This window comes from Cyanistes caeruleus, chromosome 19 (assembly GCF_971803275.1).
Source record: "Cyanistes caeruleus chromosome 19, bCyaCae1.hap1.1, whole genome shotgun sequence".
NCBI lineage: Eukaryota > Metazoa > Chordata > Aves > Passeriformes > Paridae > Cyanistes > Cyanistes caeruleus.
The window spans coordinates 4,115,131-4,128,095 of NC_141719.1; the positions used below are offsets into that span (position 1 = coordinate 4,115,131).

Below are 12,965 nucleotides of genomic sequence, written 5' to 3' on the forward strand. Positions count from 1 at the left end.
ATGCCTCAACATGACTTTAATTTGAGGAGTGGTTACTTTAAAACAGATTTGAGTCATCTGTGGTTTGCTTCAATAAACTCACACAGGTGGAATTGTGTAATAATTGATTCTTATATGGGAACCTAAATGTCCATCTTCAGAATACACCTGAATATGAGGGCAGGACAGAGGAGAAAGTGGACAGCCTGTGTAGGAGTCTGAGTTACACCTGCTTTGCCTTCCAGGCACACACAAGTGAATCATTAATTCTCTTCCTCCCTTTGGGAAGTCCAGAGAGCCCAAAGTACCCAAGTGCCACTCCACTAAGAGTGAGCAAGACAAACTTCAACTGCAGCCTCTGCACAATCTCTAAATCTCTAAAATGAGAAGCTGGAATAGAGAAGTTGGGCAAGTACCACTCCTTCCTCAAGGAAAACAAAAGGTTAAGGACAGAAAACTCAACAACCACGCTGAATGCAAATAAAATAATTTTAATCTTCCTTTCCTTTGGAGTAAGCTGGGAAAGCCTGATCATTCAGGTTAGGCTTGCTTATGACTGAGAGACCAAGATCAAATTGCTGGTTAGAAAACAATTGACATTGCTCTGGTCTAGACTGAAGGTGGAACACCGAGGACAGACTTTAGAGCTGCTCTGCTCCAAGTTGCTCTTCCTGGGGGCAACAGCAATACCAGATGGACTTGCAATGTCACTGTAACTTGTTTATTTCAAGCACATTTACACCACTATTCTGTATTCAAGAGAAAAATACCTGCCCTGCCCGTGTTCCAAGCAAGACAGATGGAAATCAGCCTGGCCCAGGAGCCACGTAGCTCGGGGCATAACACTTTGTTTGACAGAATGTGCCCTGCAATTAAAGTCAATTCAGTAGTTCCTACCAGAGGAAACTTGGCTTCTGACCCCAATTGCACAGGACACGACTGCTCTGGCTCAAGGTTAAAGTACTCTGGAGAAAAGGCTGACCTCCAAAAGAGCATCACAGCAAAGGCTGGCGACAGGCCAGGGAAAGCTTAAATGCCTGGAGACCGACATGTGATTACTGAGGAATGTGAGCTATTCCCAAGCACTTCCTATTTCTCTGCAACACTGGCAATACACAGCCCTTTATATAACACAGGAACATATCTTCCTGTGATTTTTTTAAGAGAAAGACATAAAACCAACTGTAATTCATTAAGCTTGTCCTACCGTTTCTTCTAATTACCATTCCTTGTCTTACAGCAGCTGAACAATCACAAGCACGCTCTGTGTTGCCAACAGGCATTTCACAGGCACAGGGTATTGTCACACTGAAAGCACAGTTTGGTGCTTGGCTTCCCCTTTCCTTTTCCAGTTAACAAAACTGCATGTCTGGTTCCTCTGCAGTCAGTTTTTTAAAATTCAGCTGCAATCCCACTGTGTCCACTGAGGATCTATTTTTAGAACAGTCAAATATTCCTAGCTGCTCTATTGTACCAGCTTGAGTCTCACTTTTATGAGTCCTATAATTAGTATTCGTCAGTTGTTTGGTCTTAGAATCACAGACACTTTCAATAAGAAGGTCTGTTACAACATGTTTAACATCTGGAATATGTTAGGCTATTCTTAATAAAATTATTCCTGCGCAGACAAAATCGAATTTATGAGTGGAGGAGGACAGGATGACTACAGCACTGCTACAGTGTGGGCTCAGAATTCCTCATTAAACCATTGCCTGAGAGGTTAAAGAGTTGTACTACCACAAGAAAAAGTCTCCAGACATTTTCCCCCCTTCCATGAAGGTTCAGTGGAACAGGTTTGACTTCATTGCCTCAGACTTCACCCACCAGGTTTTCATTTGGCCCAGAGGCAACTGGTCTCTAAGCACTGCACCAGTGATTTCACTCTTCCAAGACTATCATTAGTACAGTGAGCTTCACCAGGAGAACACAAAACTCAAGATAAACAGCAAGGCCTTGATTTGGCTTTTGGACCAGCAAAATATCAGCTTCCAGGTAGAGAGCAGCCATACTCTGTTAAGAAAACAAATTAAAAAGTTTTAAATACATAATTTTAAGTCTTGACCATTCACTAATATCAATGGAATGTCATTAAAATGAGTATGATAGGGTCTGGAGCCTAGACACTATTCACCTCAAACTAGGAAGCGTAACAAAAATATACCTTACATCCATGTCTGATGTATCAGGAGACCCTCAAAAAGGTAAAAACTGATGGTGGAAAACCAAGAATACAGAGCAGCAGTTCCTCATGAGAAATGATAAACCACTGAACTAAGACCACCACCACAAAAATGAGTCATTTAAGAGCTGAGGGAAATACCTGCCAGACCCAAGGGGGCAGGCAGCACAGACAGCCTGAGCCAGGCTGTGCTGCCTCTTCTGACACGAGGAGCAGGAGGTGTGAGGCTGAGCAAGCTCTGCCAGGCTCCAGGGAGAGGATCTATCTCTTGACAGAGAGTGCCATGAAGCACCAGCTCCTGCTGGAGGGTGTCAGCACAGAGTTCACTGGGCTCCAGAAAGGAATTGGAAGCACGAGAAATCAAGCACATGAGATGTTATTCCTGACAACGGCACATTCTGGACCAGAAGGGCTGTCAAGACACATTGCTGGAGGATGAGGGTATCCAAAGAGAGTGTTACCATATGTTGATCACATTCCTATCCTCTCCCCTAGAGGCACATACTGCCCTTAGCCACTGCCTGAAAGGCAGCACTAGCTAGAGAGGCCTCATGGTGCAATTAGGCTCTGTGCCTCTCATAAAGGGACAGAATAAAGATCCAAATTCATCATTCAGATATCAATAGCCAGGTAATATCAGTGCAAGATCCATCACTGGCATGGTTCAACTTCTGCACCCCAACAAAACACAGACAGAAAATACCACCTAGCTTCAAAAGATAAGCCAAAAAAAAATAGTTAAGAGTCATTTAGTCATTTGATTCTTCTCTAAAAAGAAGTTAAAGTCATAGATTACAGACAATCACTTCTTTGTTCTTCACCCTCCTTTACAGCAAAGACAGGCAAACAAAAGCAGGAATTGGTTTAGTCAACACAGAACTAACAAGTTCAAGTGAAATTGCTTTAAATCCTGTTCATTACAACTTCAGTGGCTGCACCACACACACCCTGAAACACTTCAATAGAAATAAGTAATTTCATAGAGCCTTGAATTCAGTAATGAAGAACTTATCTACAAGCCAGTGAATTGCACAGCAAAGAGAGTTTTGCAAATTATACAGTATAATTTACACATTGAATGAAATAGCCTGAAAAAACCATCCTCTGGAAAGGTTTCTGCTGGCTGGTGTGCCTGACCTGGACAGAATGTCTGTGGCATTTGAATTTTACACTAAATGAAGGGACACAATGCACACAAGAAAGGAAGTGCGCTCATCAGGAAGCTGCTCCCTTCTGCTGTGGCATAAACAACTCTAAATGGCACGTTGCCACCCTGACCATCACCAGGGAAATACTCATTTTCATAAAATGAGATCTGTTATTGGCACAGCGATATGATCTAATATTACAGCAGCAGCAGGCACAGCAGAAAGTTATCAGACAGACTGAGATGGTGAGGTTTGCAGTGTAGCTTTCAACTCCTGCACAAATTGATCTGCATATATTCCAAAAAGCACTCGTACTCAAGTTGAGAGCATAAATACCAACAAAACTAAAACAGTTGTAATTATCCAGTAATCCATAACCCCACAGATTTAGATATTTAACTTCATCAATCTGACCATGAGAAAACCTTGAAACAGTAATTTAAGAGAGCCCAGACATGTATAATTAAGAATTAAAATAGTTTAAGCAAATATTCATTTTTAATGCAAAAGAGTAGCTTCTCTTTGCTCCCTCCCACGATCCCTCTGCTGTCACCAGAGTTAAAGCTGGTAGCCCAGTGATATTTTCATTTTCGAATTTGCTGATATATAGAACCCAAAACTAATTATAATAAAGTAAAACCCAAAAGAAGTCCAAGATAGAAAATGCTCAAATATGAAGTTTAATACATGGATACAAAGCAAGACAGGCAGCCAGTCCATTTGTGTGATTGTGTTCCAGCATATAACACAGAAATTATTAATTTTCATTTTTCTGAAGCAAGGACAGAACCCCCTTTATGCCAAAGCAACTCACAGAATCCACAACTCCAAGGCATTAAGTGCAATTTGCAAGTACTTTGCACTGTTAAATAATACCTGAAGACTGCTGAATCAGGTTTCTAATGGCCCCTTCATTTAGTGTTACAGCAAGCAGCTTCTGCATTTTTCAAACTGCAGATCCCTAATTATTTCCCAAGGGACTGGAGGGCTCCCAGAGTGCAACCCTGGTGCCAGCTGCCCTGCTGACTCCTCTTTCTTGCAGCCAGCTGCCAGCAGCTCACCCACAGCATGGGGGGGACCAGCACCTGCTCCCCCAGGGCTGCTCAGCAGCCTTAAGGGAGCCCAACGAGGAAATTGTCTTGACAAGGAATTTATCTTCCTTTCCTCCAAGACAGCTCTGGCCCAGCCTGTGTCCCCAGGTTGGCTTGCTGATGAATATGTCTTTGCAAAAAAAGCAAGAGCAGCAGCCTGGTGCATCAGCTTAGCTACAATGGGAAACCACGTACTGGTGATATTTCTCTAGAAAATTAGAAAAGGGCCATGGAACCACAAGCTGAAAACCTCAGTGGACTGGGCTGACATCAGCATGACTTGAGCAAAAGCTATGCAGAGAAAAGCCAAGAATTGAGGGCTGATCCCCACTTGTGATGGCTCGCTGCTGGCCTGTAGTGTTGCAGCAGTGGAGCCCAGAGGGTACCAGCCCTTCCATCCACACTGCCAGCAGCTCTGCCAGCAGCTCTGCCAGTGCAGGGCTCTCATCTCAGACACCACTGCCTGACTGCTGATGGCTGAACACAGCTGCAGACGGACTGCAAGAAAGTCAAATTATTAAACTACCTGTAATAGGCCTTACTTAACATTTTACATGAGCTGCTAACCTGACCTGTCTTAACTCTATCACAAAAATGAAATAAAGTGTTAAATAATTCAGCTTAACATCCTAGTTTTTCATTTAGAATACATGCACAGTATTTTTAAACTACATGAAAAAAACTGGAATACAAATTCACTTGGGAGAAAAGGAAATAGACCATTTAAGACCAACCTGTAATTAATTTCAACTTGAGCTAATTAACAGCTTTCCTTGAATATTCTCAGAAGATTCATTCTACATTCAGAATGCAACAGCTTAAAAGATTCCATCACTGGCCTCCCTCCAGGAACATACTGACTCCAAATGAAGTTCAAAGCAAAAGCAATCCTGGTTACAACAAATACCCCCCAATTCTGGGTTCCAGATTCTGGACTCTGACTGAAGGTGCTTTACAGGAGGCCCTCGGGCAGCACAGACTGCCCAAGCAATATAGAAACATCTCATTCTGATGTCTAAGCAACCTCTGGCTTCTCACTGGATATGTTTTTTTAATCAATCCCCAAAAAATTCACCCTCTTTCCCACAAGGTTTTGAAGGCTCTAACACATGCTTCTTTCTGTCTAACCACACATTGGACCATGAAGTTACACCTTCTCCAGACTGTAACTGTAGAACCCTGAGTGTCCAGGACTCTGCAGGATGTGTAACCAGTTTTTTCTGCCAGATTCCCACATCTGTAAGAGTTTTAACTCAAAGGCAACATCACCTGGCTGGATCAACAGATCCTGGAGCAGCACTTCACACCAGAGTTAAAACACTTGCAAAGGGTGAAAAGCTTGGAGTGCTTTCAGAACAAAACACAAGAACTGTTTTGATACATATTTTCTTTCTTCTGACACCTTTCAGAATGTGACAGTAGCGGTGGCTTAGCTTTTAAAGGGTAAAGGACTTGTTAAAAACTGACTCAAAGCTTTCCCTGAACAAGAGAACTGCAGCTGTCAGCTACAGTCAGGTCATGTGCTTGCCAAAAAAAACAAAACAAAAAGAAAAAAAACAACAAACAAAAAAAAAAGCAGGAAACCAAGCATGGAAATAGCTAAGCAGGTCACAAAGTAACACATAAATTGCACTGTTAGCAGGCAGCTAAGTCAATATTTTTCTCCAGTGCTTAAGAGAGAACTCTGCCATTTGTTACCCACAGCTCATTCCAAACAAGTGGCCAAGTAATCATTTGTTCTTACACCATGTGCTAACACAGGAACCACCACCAGCATCAACCAGGAATGAAACTTCAGGAATTTCAAATAAATTCAGAAATTCCACACAAGACTCTGCTCCACTACAGTTTTACCAACACGTTTCCAACAGCAAATAAGGCTGAGTTTTCAACAAAGACAGGGAGCAAAGCAGTTGAGTCTCTGGGTGTTCTACAGAAGAGAAAACAGCTCAGAGATTTTAGGAGCAGACACCCAGGTTTATTCCCTTCCCAAGGATTTGAGCATCCAAGACAAATTGTCAGCAAAGCACGCTGCATCAGGGGAATAAAATACTTCTCTATGCATTTAAAGCCTACTTAGTGCTTTCAAAAGCACTTGCAGAAGAGCTTCCTTTTTCTCACCAGCCTCTCAGCCCCTCTTCACATGATGTGTGAAATGCATTTTTTCCAGGAAAACAAAATGACACTGGAAGGAATAAAAATGGCGAGTATTTATGAGGAGGTGTGGCACTTAGCTTGATACAGTTTAATTTTTTAAAATTACTTTTTAAAGTAATAACTTCTATAGTGAAATAATGATGTACTGCTGATCAGGAAGCTCATTACAATCTAGATCAAGGGAATTATACTTTGATTTGTCAATCTGGAAGAACAGATAATTTTTCTTCTAATCTACTCTTATCACTGAAGCATATTAATCCCATTTACAAACCTATTACTTACCTGTAATTTAGGGATACTTTAATTCATGAGATATACCTTAAGAACTATTTGTTAGATCTATAAATCCAAAGAGAGTCAGTCAGGCTGATGTCCAAAAGCAGCAAATTTGAACCATTAAAATGTTAATATAATCAAAGGCACTACACATTATACTTACTAGGAAAGATTCATGCTTGAGATACTTCAGATATTCTATCAGAACAGTGGCAAAATGTGAGATCGATTTTTTAAAATCCACATTATTTCTGAAACTAAGTAATTTGTGACTGTAAATAGGACATTTTCTAAATGGGCTGAAGAGCAATACATTTTCCACAGAGCTTCCAGAAACTTAAAAAGAAAAATCCCGCTGGTCAATGGTTCAATCCAATGTGTTCTTTTTCAAACATCTTATTTATTTTCCATTTGCATAAATTCCACCCTTGAAATGCCATTGCAACTGATTATTCATTATTTAAATTTACTTTGGAAATTAAACTCAAGGGGAATTATCTAAAGTATGTCAGACTGAGAATGAGCTGTGAATCTCCAAAGTTAATTTTAGCCTCATGTGTGTTAAGGAAGATTCAAGTTCTTAACTGCCTTTTAATATTAAGAACTACTTATTCAGCAAAGTCCCTGTATTACTTTAAATGTAAACCTCTTTAAGCTAATTTAAAAAAAAAAAATGAAACTGTAATCTTTAGAAGTTTTCTAAAAGCAGCTTCTCAGTTTTTCTCCAGCATATTTAACCTTGGTAACTTGACAAGTGAGTCTAAGTAAACAGCCATTTTTCCACATTTCAGCTGCTTCCAGCATTACGTAAACTCTGAACAGGAGGAGAAGCGAGATTCTGTTCAGTCTCCTGAACAGCTGTGCAAGCTGCTGCTCTGGGTGCTTTCTTAAATACATATCCACTAACACCCAGATTCTAATAAGTTAATTATGACAGATATTCCACAGAGCAGGCAAAAATCATGATGCCAGCTTCGGAAACTATTTGGTAAAATCATCTGGCCTGTGTTAGGTGTGTCAGACTGAAGTGTGGTCATTTCTAGCCTATGATCCTAGAATCATTTCAAGTTTAGGAAATAGTTCCATTAAAAGATTTGCATCTTAAACATTATCTGGAACCACATGATTTGCCAGTAGAAGGAAATCTTCAAGGGAAGTAGCTTATTTTAGACTTTACACAGCTGGATTTAATGATGGGGGAAGGTAGGGAGCTTTGAAGCAATGGATGTCCCCACTCTCTCCCAGCCTCAGCACCGCACCAATTCCCAGCTGGGAGATAAGGGGTCATGCCTTAAGGATATTGTCACAGAGATATATTAGGGTTCTATAGATGAGTTTTAGATGTCAGTGGAGGAAGCATAACAGAGCAACTTCTTTTCAGCAGCAATTTAACTTAGGAAAAGAATTTTGACTTTTGTCTATTTTAGAAGTTTTTATATCATAATTGCCTACAAAGCACTTTTGTCTTGACAATCTTGGCTTAGATCAAAGCGGAATTAAATTCAGTTTTTTGTCTTAATATAGAGATGCAGTCACCCTTCCCAGAGAACAAAGCTCCCTGGGAACACACTACAGCTGCATGAATGGAATGCTGATTGTGCTCCATTCTCTCTCAAGTACCTCTTGGAAACCCAGGAAGGGGAAAACAGGGAAATCGGAAGTTTGCACTGTAAATGACCCACTCTGCAAGTGGCATTCATTCCGTGGCTTCCAGAAAAGAAGAATTAATGCTGATTTCTCTGTCTGAAGGCTAAATATTAGTTTGACTTAATGAGTTCCAATTTGCAATTGCAACATCCAGGAAATCTTCCCAGTGTACATGGGCTTCATTGACACTGGTGAACTTCATTACTGCTCCAGAGAAAGAATTATTTACCCCTGGAGTTCCACAGAACGCCCAGGAAAGGGAGGACAATTGGCCAAATAAAATCTGTAAAAGTATTTGTAAAAGTTCAGCACCTGAACACAAAGATGAGATCTCACACAAGAGCCAGGCCAGAACCAGTGATTTTTGTTAAGACAATTCAGCACACAGCTGAACAACACTGCTGCCACATCGGCCAAAGTTTTCTCAAGAGATTTTTACTGACAGATGAGTAGCTCTGGGTGTGGGTTTAAACCTCTGTTTGAGGAGACATTCTATCAAGGGCTGGGTGCAAATAAAAAAGAGGGACAGAGGAAAATCAAACACAACACAAGGCATTTATTGGGTGCTTTAAATTCAGAATTTTCAGAAGAGCTGCTGGCACTGTTAAAGTAACATTATAGCATTTTTTTACTTGAAAATATGCAACATAGTGCATCCACTTTAGCAAGCATAGAATTTGACACAAGTATTCCTTCCAGAAACACTTCATCAACTTATGCAATCACTGTTCAACCAAGGGGAAACAGTAACAAAACAGTAACAAAAAGCATCAAGCCTGCATATACTGTTTATATTCCTCAGAGAGTTTGGCTCATGGACTCCTCTATCCTCTTCAAAAAATGCATGGACGGTTTTGATGGATCACCAGCAGGAATTTTACAAGTTTTAAAAATCAGTAACAGCAGCAACATGGTAGGGGGAGGACATTCATCCAGCACTCACATTCTGAGCAAGTACAAGTGATAACCCACTGTTCTGACACAGACTAAATAAATCAGATGTATTATTGCTCAGCTAAACTTCCAGTCTCAGAAAGGATCCTGTCTGGCTGTTCCTTTTTATAAGCATTCTTCTCTTAGTTCACTGTTAATTTTTAACTATATTTTATACTAGTTGCATACCTACTAGAGCCTCTTGCTTTCTAAAGAAAGGCTTTAATATAAGGAAAGATGTTTTAATTGTTAAATATTATTCTTCAAATATTATCCCCAAGACACAGAACAGTTTGTGTTAATACTAATAGTCAGAAGCGTTTCTAATTACACCCAGCAAAGCATTGTGGGCAATTCTGATTTCAGCATTTTGACTCAAAATATCCTTGAAGAAATAATTCACAAGAAGAATTTTTGCCTTCAATTCAGCAGCAAGGTAAAGACTCATCAGTTTAGCAACCAGCCAAGGAATTTCATTTAAGAAACTAATTTTGGCTGATTGATCTAAGAGCCAGTACAACTTCACTGAAGGCTAAAGTTACAGACACCATCAAATTTCACTGAGAGACCACCCGAAGCCCAGCTGTCAGAGTAACTGAAGTCACAAAAAGACTTTACACATATCAAGCTGGCTTCTTCACTGCTCAGCAAAATTAGAACTCTCTGTCTTGAAATGTCTGCAAGAGCAAGACCTAAATGTGTAACACTGGAGGCAGCCTTAGAAATAAGATTAAAAGAAATGCAAGTATTCCCTGTAGAGTGAACTATTCTTTTTTTGCCCTGTGACTGCAAAGGAGAATTTCTGTAAGGAGCCCTGCACCCCAAACCACGTGATCTATCTAAATATTTACACTATGAGCACTATTAAAAGTCTCCTCTGAAGTCATTAAACATAGTATTTTCAGCAAGTGAAATCAAACAATTATTACGTAGATTACAGCTCACTTTTACCTGTTTTTATCAGGGAAAAGCTCCTTAATTGCTCTTTGTAACTCATAAGAACCCCACAGCTGTGGTTTCAACTGAATATACTTCAAAATGTCAAATACCTACTTCCACTGTTTTCTAAAAGGGAGGAGAGAGAGTGAAAAAATGGAACCTAATTAAATTTCTTTCTTTTAATTACTATTTACCACCAATTAGCAACATGCACCCAAAAGGCTTTTTGTTCATCTCTCTGGCCTCCCTACTTTTTCTTCCCATCCCTCAAAATGTTCCCAGTGTCCTTTCTTCCTTTTTATTCAGGCATATCCTTGCTTTCATGGCTTTCTCTGCTCTATCTAATCCTGTAAATTCTACACTGATGAAAACACAACCAGAAACAATGTTTTAATTGGTGTACATGACATTTCCTCCTGTTCTACCCCAGTGATCAACTTCCAGTACACTTCAATCCTACTTTTGCTCTAACTTTCAAATACATCTGTAAACACTATCTAAACTTTGGCAGAAAAGAAGAGCACATTATGTTAAGAAAACGTTCTGGGCAGAGAAGAAAACATTGAAACACACAGCTTTCATAGTTTGCATTTTGTTTTCAGCTTTTTATGTCTATGTAAAGCCCAGCAAGTACTCAGAAACACAATAAACTGTCAAGAAGGAAATTACAGCAAAAATTAATACTTACAGCCATAATTAACTCAAAAGGGTGTTTATACACCCGTACAGGGGACTGGTACTTCTGCACCATGGCTGCAGTTTAGCGAGATCAACTCAAACCTGAAAAAGAAATTTTTAAAACCATCTGTCAGACGTAGGAAGCCATTTTCAATTTTCTCTTGCAATTAGTCTGTGCGTGGTACCACGCTAGCAATTCCACAGGAAATCCTTCATAATTCCCTGACAACCTTTTTTAAGACCCAACAGGGGCTCTGAAAAGCTATATATATATATATTTGTCAGAAATGACTTATCATTTCTTCTAAAGACAACACAAAATTAGCACATTTTTAGTCCAATTTTAGTAACAAATCTTCAACAGATTTTATGACTCTTTGTCAGGATGGTGAGATTTCCTGTGCTGCTGCTGAGAACCAAACACTGACACATCCCAGAGACAGGCAGAGAAGCATTTCCCAGTCCCCCAGCACGGTATGTGGGCTGCCCTGCTCAGAGAAGGGACTGGGCAGGGGGAAAAACAAGAAAGAAATACAGAAAACACAAAAAGAGGTTAAAAAAAGAAGTGCTAAAAATGCTTGTTTGCAAAAAGGAGGAAAAAAAGATGGATTATTAAAGCAGATAAAGATCCAATAAAGATGGATCTTTATTTGATCATCTCCAAAATAACTGAAACTTTTGAGAGAAAAACTTATGTGATAGTTGTGGAAAAAAACTTCGAGAAAAATTCCACTATGCGGCCAGAAAAGATTCACTGGCAACACGGAGAGGAATTACTCCAAAGGCTTTGTGCCTGCTCTACCCAGCAAAGTGCTTGACCCGAACTCTCTCGACTGCAATTACGTTTATTGAAAAATTCTGGCAGTAGCACTCGCATATGAATCGCGGGCTGCGAGCCAGCCTCAATTTAGCGAGAAATGGGTTTGCTACAGCAAGTTCGCTTCACTTTTCTGTCCGCAGGGACAGCGGGAGCGCTCCCGGCCCCGCAGCTGGGGCAGCGCTCCCCGGCCGGAGCCAAGAACAACCCACAGGAAAGTTCTCCGACATCCCAGCCCCGAGAAGAATTTACCCATGACTACCCCGCATTTTTTAGTTTTTTGTTTTCAAACCACCTGAATCAGCACAAACAGCCGCAAACCCTCTCTAATCCCCGGACAAAAAGAGTTACACAACAAAGAAACTCCGCGTTCCTCCCACGGCGGCGGAACCGGGACACCCCGGGAGGGGACGGGATGGGGGGGACAGCTGGGACAGCCCTGAGCTCTCCCGGAGGGATCCGGACACCTGTGACAGCCCCGCAGCGACCGGGACACCCCGGGAAGGGAAGGGACACCTGTGACAGCTCCGCGCTCTCCGGAGGGATCCGGGACAGCCCTGGAGGGGCCGGGATGGAGGGACACCGGTGACAGCCCCGCGCTGCCCAGGAGGTTCCGCGACACTCCAGGAGGGGACGGGACACCGGTGACAGCCCCGCGCTGCCCCGGAGGGACCCGGCCAGAGCCGCCTGCACGGGGCGGCCGGAGCGCAGCGGCCGCGGCGCTGCCGTGACCCGCCCGAGGACCGCGACCCCCGCCCCACCATCACCATCATTACCACCATCACCATCATTACCACCATCATTACCATCACCACCCCCCGCCCACCACGGGTAGCGCCGACCGCTCCTCGGGGCTCCCCGCAGCCAGCGCTGAGAGGAGCCGGCGGGGAGCGGGCGGACAATGGGAAAGTTGCCGCGGGGCAGGGCGGCGGGGCTGGGGGACGCGGGGCACGGGGCGAGGCCGCGGGCGGCTCGGCGCTGTCCTTACCGCTCGGAGCCGGCCGCGCTCTCCCCTCATGCCGCCGGGGCAGCTCCGTCCTGCGCGGGAGGGGCGCGCGCCGCCGCCCGTCGCTCGCGGTGCCGGGCGGGGGCGGGCCCGGCGCCTGCGCGCTGCCGGG

General features: G+C 42.4%; 1 protein-coding gene across 1 annotated transcript in view; it reads right to left on the reverse strand.

The window, feature by feature from the left end:
* SEC14L1 (SEC14 like lipid binding 1) overlaps positions 1-12,959 on the reverse strand; it is a 39,005-nt gene extending 26,046 nt beyond the window's left edge. The window contains exons 1-2 of the mRNA XM_086856830.1: positions 12,836-12,959; positions 11,041-11,132 (exon numbers count right to left, since the gene is read on the reverse strand). Of these exons, the coding sequence (XP_086712956.1) occupies positions 11,041-11,103 (63 nt within the window). The 5' untranslated portion in view covers positions 11,104-11,132; positions 12,836-12,959. The remainder of the gene's footprint in view (positions 1-11,040; positions 11,133-12,835) is intronic.
* Positions 12,960-12,965: the final 6 nt, after the last annotated feature.